The sequence below is a fragment of the Oreochromis niloticus genome, linkage group LG5 (assembly GCF_001858045.2).
Source record: "Oreochromis niloticus isolate F11D_XX linkage group LG5, O_niloticus_UMD_NMBU, whole genome shotgun sequence".
Classification (NCBI taxonomy): Eukaryota; Metazoa; Chordata; class Actinopteri; order Cichliformes; family Cichlidae; genus Oreochromis; species Oreochromis niloticus.
In genome coordinates this window covers 2,791,316-2,805,098 of record NC_031970.2, presented here as the reverse complement: position 1 = coordinate 2,805,098, position 13,783 = coordinate 2,791,316, and the positions used below count along the sequence as shown (strand labels likewise).

At 43.0% G+C, this 13,783-nt stretch overlaps 1 protein-coding gene and 1 long non-coding RNA gene across 2 annotated transcripts in view; one reads left to right on the top strand and one right to left on the bottom strand.

Moving 5' to 3' along the window:
* Positions 1–13,783, bottom strand: part of LOC100707129 (poly(rC)-binding protein 4) — a 168,875-nt gene that overhangs the window by 72,913 nt on the left and 82,179 nt on the right. Inside the window, 3 exon segments of the mRNA XM_025907055.1 lie at positions 4,054–4,086; positions 5,214–5,237; positions 6,819–7,149. Of these exon segments, the coding sequence (XP_025762840.1) occupies positions 4,054–4,086; positions 5,214–5,237; positions 6,819–6,956 (195 nt within the window). The 5' untranslated portion in view covers positions 6,957–7,149.
* LOC112846860 (uncharacterized) lies at positions 9,204–12,355 on the top strand. Its single transcript, XR_003220041.1, has 3 exons — positions 9,204–9,301; positions 10,744–10,934; positions 11,384–12,355. It is a non-coding gene; the product is annotated as an uncharacterized LOC112846860 (long non-coding RNA).

Sequence of the window (13,783 nt, the reverse complement as noted above, 5' to 3'; positions counted from 1 at the left end):
ATGAATCCAGCCTAACTCTGTGTGGTTTGTCCTTGAGAGGCAAATATCGATATAAATATTCATGCTTCCTCTTCTTGCTCTGTGAGTTCCACCTTCAGACAGAAATGCTCCAGAACAACAATCAGAGTTCTTTTCTTCTCATCTGCATCACTTTTCTGTCTGCTCCCTCAATCTTTCTGCAAAAGGTCAAATTAGGGGTCATCTGGAATTTTGGTCTTTTTTAAAGTTTTCCATTTGAATTTGAACTTTCATTTGTTGCTTAAATGCTGTTTTATTTTCACTTTGAGTACTTTTAATTTGAAAGGTTTCTCTAGGGCAGGGCTCTCCATGTTACTGCTGTTACACCTTTAACAGGTGATGCATGTTTGCAGTCCTGAACATCTGTATTTTCATTAGTAATGATTCATAGATGGTGCATTTCTAGTCTTTTAGTCTTTATTAACCTTTGCACGCATATGAATATAATGAATCTAACTTGCAGGTCTTTGGAAAAAAGACGATTTGAATCCCGAACCTTCTAACCGCTGCACCATCATGTCAACAATATACTAAATATATACGGACATATTGGACCTGGTCTTTTCCATTAAATTAAAAAAGTGAAGGAGCTGCGTTTCTGTCAATGAGCACAGTGTGATGCATTGATCTTCTTATAGTGTGCCCACTTTTGGATCCAGTTTCCAGTGTTTTATAACGACACGCGCTGGCCCCTTCAGAGACTCCCGACTCTCTTCAGTCCGAGCGAGGCTCTGTTCGCTCTCCTCCTTTTCCTCTGATGCCATGTTTCCCACAAGAATCATTAGTCAGCATTGTTCTGCCAGAAACTCCAGGCACAGCCACATTTCAGCCATATTTGGCTGCAGGTTGTTTCAGCTGAACAAGCGGCTGATCAGTCAGTCAAACTCACATTAGTGTTGTCTGAACACTGCTCCAATGGGCGGAAACAACTCGAGCGAGTGTGACCTTTGTACAGAGTTAACATGGTAAATGCCACTAATGTGCTTCAGGCTGATGCGCGTTGTATTTCTAATCTGCTCTCTGGTTTTTGCACCATGCTGCATCTAAAAAAGAAAATATATCTTTAATTAATTAAAAAGCTGAGTACCCATTCTGGGGCATGTTGGGGTTCAGCACCATGGACAGAGCATGAGATCCATCACTTTTTCCTGCTCTTACTCATTATTAGACCAAACACCACCCAAAATACCTTGTGTTTGCCACAAAACATTCATCCTTTTCCCCAGAATGAAGCCTATAATTTTCCTGTTGTCATATCTATAAAGGAACAGCTGTTCATTTCTTTATCTCAGAGAAATTTAATGAAATAATTCAGAATTTTGGTCAAGAATGTCGCTGTTATATTAAGGATAACGACGGATTACACAAAAACCATCCATCCATCCATCCATGTCCAGGATGCCCAGAGTTAGAACTGCCCAGACCTCCCACTTCCTGGCCGCCTACTTTAGCTCCTCTGGGAGGCGCTCTCCAAAAAAGCCAGGATGCAGACTGCACTCCAGCACAAACTAAACAAGCAAAGGCGCGAGAGCTCGGGTTATATAGAGTTCTACAAGTATTAAATATTATCATATGCATAGCTGCTTGTTTTGTATAAAAGAATTTTCATCAGCTCTTTTTCCCGTAAATTCACATTTTATTTTTGTGACATTTCACAAGTTACCTTAAAATTCCCCCGACACATAAATGAAAACTCTGCCCCCTCCCCTTCTCTCCTGCTCCCTCCCCCGTTTCTCGCTGGAGTCTTGATTCATGTGCAGTCATCTTCAAACCATTTCTCCTAACACACACATTTCTAAAATCATTTCTCCCTCCAGAACATATTTGTGGGTTAATATTTTACATTTTTCCAGACAAGCAGGGGACTAACTGAGTTCATTTAGACTCATTAAACTCCAGAAACATATTGTTGAAAAACACCGCAAGGTGTTGTGTGACCTAATTTGAAGCTCATTCTGTAGTTAAAGAAAATCTCAGTGTGATAATTCCTCACATATTTCAGTCTGCTCGCTGCTGCTGCTGAACCCACAGAGAAGCTTTTATTTTGCAGGGACTCGGGAGAGCTGTTCAACATGACAGTGAGGATTCGGTGACATAAAAACTCATCTTTGTTTCTACAGTGTAATATATGAGGCAGCCTTTTTAAAGCGCACACACACACACACACACACACACACACACACACACACACACACACACACACACACACACACACACACACACACACACACACACACACACACACACACACACACACACACACACACACACACACGTTGGGTATTCATATCTTATGGGGACATCTAATTGACATAATGCTTTCTCTAACCATAACCTGTAACCCTGACACTAAAATCTCATTTATAGTCTCCAAAGTGCCTTCAAACTTGTGGGGACCTGGGATTTTGGTCCCCATAAGTATAGTAAACTTCAATTTTTGGTCCCCACAAAGCTATGAATACACACTCACACAGGTACATCTCTCCGAGTCTTGTTTGCTCAAGGATAATCTTCACAGCATCTCTCCTCTGAGGATCTTGGCATCTTTGTTCACTTATATAAAAAACTGTCTGCTGTGGAATACATTAAGCCACTGATATGGCCGTGTTCTGTTTTCAGTGAGATGAATGTGGAGCATTTGAACTTATAGATCCGTGTGTTTAAGTATTCATACAGCTGCTGTAAGTGGCCTGATTGCAAATGAAGCCAGGAGAGGGAAGAGAAAGCAGACAGCATGAAGAGGCAGCAAATGATTAGACCGGCTCTCACGCTGGGCGCTGCTGGGATTCAGGTTTTGTCTTTATATGATATATAAGTTCAGTTCTTCTCACTGTTAGTCATCCTGTCAACTTAAAGGTTCAGTGTGAACGTTCCCATCCGAGGGTGTCAGGTAATGCTGTTTGTGCCTCAGTGCACCAACATCAGAGAGATAATGGTGTTACTTCACAGACCTACAGTCTGTCAGAGTTCAGAGGCTGGAGGAGCGCTGCTGTCAGAACGCCACGGTTCACAGGACGTTTGGACCTTTTTGTTTTGCGCTTGGTTTCGCTTTCGTCCAGCTTCGGTTTAGTCACTACAAACAACTGTGTTAGATTTGGTGAATGCACTTCTTCACAACAGTAATCCCACCGTAGTGTCCCGCACCCCCACCAAAGGACACCGCGTGTATAACCGAGACACGCCAGCAGCTTTGAGAATAAAGCATCATTTCATGTGTTGGGAATGGGAACAGCAACATTCCACCGCCAGACCGGAGCACCGTCCAGTCAGGGTTTCCCACAATGCTTAGCTGCTGAAGAAGCTATTGTAGCATCTTTCCCTTACAATATAAAGCGTCTTGAGGCAACTGTTGTTTTGATTTGCAGTTATATAAATACAATTGAATTGAAAACACAGTGAGACATTGACTGGTTTCACACACTTCAACTGAACAAAGTCTTGCATCAGCATTGCACCACAAAACTGTTGGTCCTGAAGTTTGAACCACTGATGTTAGCTTCTGATTTGCAGATGCTGCCGACAGATTACGATTGGCACAATCCAGCGTCCTCGTCTCGTCTCTACGGTTCCCCTCTTACCTCACGTTTGTGTCTTTGTCACACTCGATGTTTCCTCGAACGGACAGGACGCCAGAGAGGTCCGATTCCAGGGGAACGCCTCCCCTGTACACTCGCTATTACTTTAAAGACTTCTGACAGCAAAGAGCAGCTAAATGTGCAAACTGCAACATCACAGGAGGCCGCCAAAAATACTAAACACACCTTCAGATATTTCAGGTGGATTCTTGCTCACAGCTGCAGTGAAGATGAAAGCCACTTTTTATTGTATTTACAGTTAAGTCTGAGCAGAAAGGAGCCCTAACAGGATATATAATCATGGCTCCTGATTCAGTTAAAGACACACAGTGTCACAGTGCTTTACAGTCACGCTGCAGTTAGCAGGAGCTGCATTCAGAGGGCAGTCATGGGTTAATGGGAGACAGAGGAGGATGACAGAAGAATGAACATGTGTGATGGGAGATGAGGTCAGTCTTACCTCTTCTCGTATTCTCTTCACCGTTTCTCCTTTCTGTGGAAAGACACAGGAATGACAGTCATCTCCGAGTGTACCGAGTCCTTAATAAAGATTTATTAGACAAGTATCTGAGCAAGTTTAGAACACAAACACGATCAAATACATACAAGATCATTTTCCAGTCTTTTTAAATCGTTGATGCAGTTACATGTGAGGAATAAGCTACTTTTACTGAAAGAGTGACTGGAAAATCCAGGTGAGGAAAACGAATCAGCGACGCTCGCTGCCTACTAATCAGCAGCCAGCGGGATGCCCCCGAGCAGCTTCACTGGTGGAGCTCCTCAGTGTGCTAGGCGGCTAACAGGTATGACAGTGCGATGCTGTGAATGTGACACACGTTTGCTAATTCGCTCAGGAAAAACGTCGGCGTGACAAACAAAGGGGGCTAACACGGATCATATTTATATCTGAGCTGCGTAACATTTATCTCTGCTGACACGCGTACTCATCGGCCGAGCCTGCCCAAACCAGATAGCATTTCTTCAGCCGGCGTCAGCCTGGCAGGCTTGTTTAATGCTAGCAGAAGCCCCGGAGAGCAGCTCCTGCAGGGGGACTACAGACTGGCACGACCCAACTAGAACCATCATGTAATTTAATGCCATCTTTATGTCACAGCTAATAGGCTGCATACTGGAAGTGACTGGGTGGGTGGGGGGTGAAGGATATCAGCCCCAATTGTGGGTTAGCGAATGTGCCGTGGGGGCCAGCGGTCATTATCGCGCCTCGCTCAGCTGTGATATATTTGGACAAAAATCCTACTGGGCTTTATTTAACACGTCCACGCTTAAACTGACTCGCTTCCCTTGAGAGCAGCGCCTTTTCAGTAAGTACAGACTCGAATGACACGGCCCGACTGGAAATGTTACACACTGTTAATGCACATTTCACGGCAACTTCATATCGTGTAGAAGGATTACGCCAAATGTTATCACGAGAGGCGTGCAAATTTCAGAAAACTAAAGCCTGATGATGGCTCTGATGTTGGTTTTCGTTTTTTAATTTCAGTTAAAAGTTCGTTTTAATGACTTTTTCACAGATTGAGTGATTTTTACTTTCTGGCAGAGCAAATTTTTTCATACTGGGTAACACGATGAGCATAGAAGCGAACGTCAAGAACTCACCTTTCCGATGATGCTTCCTACTTCCTGCAGAGAAAAAAAACACAAACAAGAAAATCATTATCCTCAAATTTAAAAACAGACTCATTCAGCCAATCAAAATTCATGTTTTGAACATGCATGCATAGCGCTGAGATATGTTTATGCACCAACATTTAATCATGTTGGCATTTTCATATTCATAAAACAGAAAGCATTTTTTTCTTTTGTGTCACCAACTTCATATAGTTTACATAATGCGAGCTCTAATAACAGGAGGTCAGCGGGGTAACCGTGTACAGGCGAAGTTTGGGACACCCAGAGCCACTGAAAGCAACAGTGTTCTCAGCAAGTGTCGAAGTGTCATTTTAAAGAGTATAAAAAATGAAGTTTGGGTAATAATGGACTGTTCTTCCTGGGGAACATGGGACGTCTGGAAGACAGCAATGCTCTCAGGTTTCCGTGCTTGGATTCTAAAACATGGAGTCCAGGACGACTGAGTAACGGCTGTGATCTGATGATTAGATTTATAAAACCTTTGTTCATTCTGCCGTGTTGAACAGTGAACTTCAGGGAAACTTGGTGACTTCGGAGAGGCTTACTACTTCCTGTTCGGATTCTCGATGGCCGGGAGAAGAAGCGAGAAGGTCCTGAGTTCGATTCCACCATCAGGCCGGGGTCTTTCTGTGCGGAGTTTGCATGTTCTCCCCGTGTTTGCCTGGGTTCCCTCCGGGTACTCCGGCTTCCTCCCACAGTCCAAAGACATGCAGTTAGTGAGGATAGATTAATTGATTAATCTAAATTGTCCATAGGTGTGAATGTGAGAGCGATTGGTTTGTCTGTCCCTGTGACAGACTGGCGACCTGTCCAGGTTGTACCCCGCCTCTCGCCCTATGACAGCTGGGATAGACTCCAGCGCCCCTGAACAGGATGAGTGGAAGCGAATGGATGGATGAATTCTTCATTTAACAGTAAAATATGTTGTGTGTGATTATTACATCTTTCTAACAGCTCGTTCTAGCCCATAAAAGTGACAGATCTTTGGGGCCTATTATCCTACTGCTAAAGTAGAAGTTCACGGATTCACCAAGTACACTGATGGTGGAGGGGACGCAGTCATTAATGGGTGAGGCTGGTGACTGTAGCTGACTATTAGGAATACTCAGTTGCATTACAAGACCAAGCAGGGCAGGGACTCAGGTGTAGGCAGAGCTCGGTGTGTGTCTGGTTTCTGGTGATGCACCCTCTGGGAGCAGAGACTCGGACCCTTTAACGCAGGGCCGGATCGAACCGCAAGAAAGTAAATGTTACTAAATGTAACATCAGTTCTATGAGTGTGTGGGTAACCCCTTTACAGGCTTCAGTCTGTGCTGGCCATGTCCTCACCTGATCCTGGTTCCCCAGAAAATAATATTCTGTTCACTATGTTGGTAGTTTTTTCTCTATAAGTTAAATTTGGGAACCTTTTAAAGTTTCTGAATCATTTCCATCTGAGATACGATGTTATTATAATGTAATTATTTTTCAGTATTTATTGATGTCATGTTCTTTTCTCTGGCTGCTAGCGGCACAATAACCTGCGTTGTCCTTTATTTCTGTCTAATTAACATGAATAACAGTCTTGCTCACCTTTCCATGCATGAGGAGGCGCAGTGTGAGCGTGACTCCCATAGCGCCGTCTCCAAACTCCTGTTCACAGCTCATGGTAGAGGAGGTGGTGGTGTGGTGGGTGGAGGTGTGGGTGGACTCTGCTGCTGGGAGACGCATGAAGGTCTGAGGCCCCGAGGCGTATGGAGCTCTACAGAACACCACAGAGAACCCTTTGGAGAACCCGGAAAGGAACCCTCAGAGAGCCCTGGAGCTGCGAGAGGGGGAAGGGGAGGTCGGGTTCGGACGGAGGGGCTGTACGGGCGGAGCTGGCGTCAGGGGTGGGATCTATCCTTACTCCGGCTTCTCTTCTCTGTGGGAAGAAAGACAAGAGAGTGACGTCTGAGTATGTGACTGTTTCTACTTCACATCCCCCTCAAAGTTAATGTCTGTATTTAGACCCGATGAGACTAAAACCAGCATGTTGGGATCATTCTGCTCTTTTTTTTAAGCCTCTTATAATCAGTATTTGCTGAGCAACAGCCTTTATTGACTTTTTATTATTCTCTCACTTCTGATGACTGTATCCAGAGCGTCTTACTAAACAGAGCGCAACAGGAAACGAGTCATTTCAGCATGTAAGAGCTGCTGTAATGGGTGTTGATAGATGTGACTCAGCAGCTACAGATTCAGAAATTCTGAGAAAAACACACAACAACAAAGGGAGCCTAAGACCATGCAGTACTGTGTTAAACAGGATTTCCCCGAGAGGCTTCAAACTGAACTTCTTTGTCATTTCAGGCACTTTTAACCCCAAATCCTGATTTCAAAGCAATTTCCACAGATGTAGGAAAACCCTAAAATAGGGTGATAAATTGGGTCATTTCTCTTCTCTGTGCTTAATTTGACTCAGGTGCTGGGTGCTCCACATCACCTTCTTTGGTCCCCACAACAGATTATCCATCTGATCCTCCTCTGTGCCCAACCCTCTGCATGCCCTCCTACATGCTGGTGTCCACATCTACTACTGACACAGCATAGGATTGCCTGAGTTAGTGCACAGCAATACTATATCAATGCAAGGACAAACAAACATCCATATTTTATTACATAAATTAAAATACTATGAACAATAGGCCTCCATCCTGAGATACCGTTAGCCGAGCAAACTTACACCAACTGGGCTCAGTCAAAAACAACCCGTCCAACGCTGCACACGCTCGGCTTTACTAAACTACCGCTTTACTCAGAATACCCTCATGGCTCAGTCACATGGGTAAAAACAGGACAGACCTCCCTGCCTCTACAAAAAGTTCTTTCACATTCTGCAGCTTGTCACGACTCGAGGGTGTTGCACACTCATGACTTTTCACTGCAAGGCGACTGCACAGGTTCTTCTTTCTTCTTTGTTGGACTGACTATAGTCACTCTCAGAGAGACTGTCGAACATTTGTGAACAACTGCTGTCTAATTCATAAATGCAGACAGATTTCCAACATATCAAGTGTCAATGAGCAAAACTCGAGGGTTCTGGTTATATTCCTACAGAACAGAAGGGTCGCTGAGACCAAACTGAATATTTAAACGTGAATTTCTGTCTTTGTAATCTCCTGAAGTGAGATAACTCTGTCAACATCTGTTTTATCCAATAATCTAAATTTTAACTTTGACATTATTTGCAGATAAACAACATTTACCACCTTAAAACTTCCGTTTATTTACCTCGTTATGCTAACCAGTACTTTTACAGAATAATTTAACTATTTATATTAGTAACTGTGATAATAAAGGTTGCTGTAAAAATACATTTTTATGTATTTTTCCTTCAGAGTTGCAGTTAAAGGTCAGAGTGTGAGGGCAGCGACTTTAAATCTTCCAACAAACACTGTTACGCACCCATTTCCACTCATGCTGAGTGAGTGCGCCGAGTGTGGCTCTGAATGAACGCAGTCTCTGTGGCCCTACAGCCACGAGGCCAACAAGGCGTTTCACTGATTCCACATCCTCAGCAGCACGGCGGGAGCGAGCCGGCTCCGCTGCCGTGCGAAGTGTGGGAATTAACATAATTTCTCAAGTGTCAGAAGCTAGTCAACAAGTCTGTGCTGTAATTTAAAAATTAATTGGGAACTCTGTTTAAAAAAGCTTAGGGGGCTGAATTAAATAAGCTTCTGGCCGTGGAAGTGCCACTCAAGCGTGATGATACTTAAGCGTTTCCTTTTAACACAAAACTGAAAGGAAAACAGAGAAAGGGAGAAGACCTCCGCCACTCCTGCATTCCCCTTGTTGTATACAGATGTGCAACTATGCGTGCTGCATACACGATTACATGTACACGCTCTACTTTGATCATTTTTGAGTAAGCATGTCTTTTTGTTTTTTTAGCAGATTTTCCCGTTTGTGTCTGGAGAGCTCACACACACACACACACACACACACACACACACACACACACACACACACACAGGCATCTGTCACTATGCCAACCAGCACTGTGGGTAACCCGAGGTATCCAGACGAATAAAAAGGTGTGTATAAATGATCGGCATATGTTTGTGTGCATGTGTGTGCGCTGATGGCTCGTTGTGCAGTTTTAAATGTGTTTCAATGCAAGCAGCCAGCCTCACGTCCCCATTTGCACGTCTGCATCTCCCACTCTCATAAAAAATACACACTCTGAACCAAAGTAGGTCACAAATGTAATGCAGGCTGTCTGGCATGCAAAGCAGGCAGCATCTCATGACAATGCAACACTCATTCACACACACACACACACACACACACACACACACACACACGCACACTTGAGAAACAAATCTGAGGACAGAGGTGCTGAGAGACAAAGCAGAGTTAAAGTAATAGCGAGTGGCAGCAGGAGGTGGGGGGAGGGGAGAAATGGCAGGAGACGGCTTACACGACCTCCCGGGGAGCGAGAAGAGTGGCTGTCAAAACATCGTTTACACATGAATTCAGTTATTGGCGGCACAGGTTGAGTGTTTGCTTATCTGCGCATCCATTAAAACCTCTGTGTGGAAACTGTGCGTATTGTTGTGCGGCGTCTTGGATAGGCTGGGCACGCGTGTGGACTGGAGTGTGCAGCTGCTCGAGTGCATGCATTTGAGAGGGTGGATTTAGGTTTTTTTTTTCCTGTGAACTGTGTGTGTGTGTGTGTGTGTGTGTGTGTGTGTGTGTGTGTGTGTGAGAAAGAGGGAGAGAGATGAAGAACACAGAACATATGAATTATTAAAGTTCTTTCAGATGTTTCAGTACCGGGTTAAAACCAGGCCTACCCATCCCCCTCTGAGTCATGTTTGTCCACACACACACACACACACACACACACACACACACACACACACACACACACACACACACACACACACACACACACACACACACACACACACACACACACACACACACACACACACGGTCCTGTCCTTGTAGAAATGGACTCGGGGGAATAAGCCATGAATCAGCCATGCATGAGCTCAGAACTGAGAGAGTGTGTGTATGATTTTACTTGTTTTGCTGACATTGTGGGGACGATGGTCACACAGTAACCTTTTAGGGACTCATCTCTGGGTTTAACCAGATGTCCAGAAGGAAAATTGTTCATATTTAATTTCTGGGCTCCTCTTTTGACATAAAACCACCTGGATTTACATTTCTGTACCTAATGCTCATTTCATAACTTTACAGAAGCATACTGTAGTTTTAGGCCTACACTGAAGAATACCTGGGCAGATTATATGCAGTACTTTATCTCCATGAAACTACGGGACACCAAATACACAGATTTCCTTAAATATAGTACTGAGCGATACTGTGTAGATGCATTCATTAGGGATGTTAGACAGCACAAGGGTGTTACGCCTTCATACAGGTTTTTTGCAATCTTTAACTGTATTTAGTGTCAGTATAATTCCTTCTCTGCTCTTCTGTTTGTATTTGTATTCATTGGCACCAGCCTGTACTGCAGCAGCTCCCAGAAACAAGCACTGGACTTATCGCTAAGATGGCAAAGTGGCGGTGATGGTCCACACCGACACACAAACAGATTCTCCAAGCTGCAAACAGGAAGGTGCTAGCAGCAAAGTTAATTGGGAACTAGCAACATGGAATGAACTCCAGTGAGCAAAATATCTGCCAGCAAAGCAAGTGAGCATGTACCAATTTAAACTACTGTCAATGAAGTGAGCGACTGAAACGGCTGGCTGGTGTGAGCAAGAATAGTAAATAAATACATGCAGGCATAACAACCAGAAACCATTAACTTTGTTTTTCTCAGTGACTTTAAACTCTGCCCACAACAGCTTGTTGGTTTTGGTTTCGATCAAATGTTGTTACATCATTTTGTTCTCAACAAATCACAAAATATATAATCAATAAAGATGTAACGACAACGTTAATGCAGCAGTAACAATCCAAAAACAGCATATTTGAGTATAAAACACAGGAAACACATTTTGGTCCTTTAAGTAGATTCATTTAATAATGTGTCTTTTACCTGCAACCCTTTAAACGCAGGACTGTCACCTGTGGTGGAGAACATTTAAAGTGAGCTACTGCTACTTGTACTTAAACGGTCCTGTTTTCTCCATTTTCAGCTTCATAAGAGGAACTCTGGCTCACTGTCAACATCATCTTGTAACTTACCGATACACTCATTTTATGGTAGCGTATCGTATGAGCTTCCTCCCCTTTAAGGCTACCACACCTGTATGCCAAACGTCTCGTGGCTCACAAACTACAAGTGGGTGGAGCATCTTTGCTCACAGCCAGAGTTGTGTACCGGAAATGATCACATTTATGAAAATCCACTCGCTGTGACGTCACACATGTATAAAGTGTGAATCTGAGCGTTTAAAAACAGAGTTTCCAGCTGCTGTACGAACACCACCTCAATATTTGAAACTTGTTTAATACGAGCATGCGTCGCTGGAGCAGGAAATACACAACAGGAAACAAAGGACTGAACAGCATGTGTATACAACAACTGTCCAAAATAAATAACACTGTGAAAGTAGATCTTGCAGATAAATGTGAAAGATAAAATCACATGGTCAATGGCGAGCGATGATGATGGTCAGTCACACACAGAGACGGACACATCGTACACGCCTTTTGTAAATCCTGTCGTAATGTGAGAGGAAGAAGAAGATTTTGCTCCGTTTTCTTCCTCCGTTATACAAACACAGCCTCCACAGCCGGCGCGCTCTGCAATGCTGCTGAACTTTGGCCTTGTAGAGACACAGTTTGTGTTGTAGCTACGATAACTGCTGAGCTGGAGCTCTGCAATCACAGAGGAAAGTAATAATTTTGATTAGTCTGTTTGTTCCCATTGTGGAACTGATGCCTAAATGCAACAATCTGTCTTTATATGCTTTTCAAGACGAAGAAACCAGACACAGAAATGGGCGAACAGATTTGTTTGGAAGGACAAACTAAAAGATGGGTGCTTGAAATACATAATAAAATGTTTACTGCCACTTTAATTTCACTTATATCGGGAAAAAATGTTATTTGCTGTGTGAAACATGTTCAAGTGTGCTGAAAATGTGTTTATACTTTTATTTATATTTGAGATTAACGGCTATGTTTCAAAAATAAATCCATTTGTATCCTGATAAACCCGCTTTGTTGATATTACTTAAACAGAGCTGTAAGTCATAACAACCCACTGAAAATATGAAAACACACATAACATAAGAAGGCAGAGTCATAAAGCCCATTCAAACAGAAAGCACATTAACAACAGATTCAAAATGATTACATTTTAAAGGGATTAGTTACTCTAATGGTCGGCTGCTGATTGATCCACTTGGAATTAAAAGCCAGTTTTCCAGCTTTAGCATTTATGGGATGACTTTAAAGGATGAAGGAAAACCGTCTCAGGTCTTTTTGACTTGATCTGCATTAAAAATGTGATACTCAAAAAGTTTGCAGATAAAGAAACTGCATTTCTTCTCTCAGCCGATGGATCAACAGAGATGTAATGCATCAGTTTGATTTCTACTTCACACTGCACATTATTCAAATTCTCCCAGATATAAAAAATGTATCTCATTAATGAATTGTTATTCACTGGGGAAGTAACTCAAAGGCCTGACTTCCAACAGGACAGCCAGAGCCAGAGAGAGACCGAAGGCAGGACGGGTGCAGTAGCCCCTGTTCATTACATGGCATCTATACACTGGCTGTTGAACAGATTATAAACGTTTCATTATATGTTTAAATCGAGGTTCTACTTTGTGAACAAAAGCATCATTTTAAATGCAGTGTACATTTTCCCTATGAGCTTTGTTGTAGTTGCCAGCATATATTCAGTCATTTTATTAAAATAAGCCCGTCTCTGAAAGTTCTGCAGGGAAGCACATTATTGTACTTCCTGACCTTTGCCCTCTGTCACGTGTGGAAGACGCTGTTAACATGTTGGGCTTGTGTTATCCTCGTTGAAGAAGATGCGTAAGCTCAACCTCTGACAGCAGCTGCTGTCCGTGGTGCTGATCTAAACCTGGATTATTGCTGTTTTGGCACGACGCAGTGTGCATGAGTGAGAGACAGCAAGATAGAGAGAGAGGCTTGTTTGGGCATGCCATGGTAGTAAAGGTAAAAATAATAATGTTCCCCACAGCCAATCGGAGATGTTACACCTGTGGAGAAGCCAGTTAAATGCAAATAAATTACTGATTAACTGTGTTTATAATCAGTTTTATAAAATCCTGAATGGCAGAAAAACATATTCATCTTGTGGTTTTGCAGGAGTCTCTTTCTCTGGTTGATGTTGTTCAGTGCTGAATTTTCAACAATATTTTTCTGTCTTGTCCTATTGTTGCAGAACTTTACAATGTAAAACGCCTCGAGGAGACTGATGTTGTTATTCGGAGCTATATAAATAAAACTGAACTGAAAGTAGAAAAGAAGTCTGGCATGAACACTGAAAAATTCAACAAACTTGTCAAAACCAAGCAACAATCTCCCGATGCCAACACAAAAGTTTCAATAAC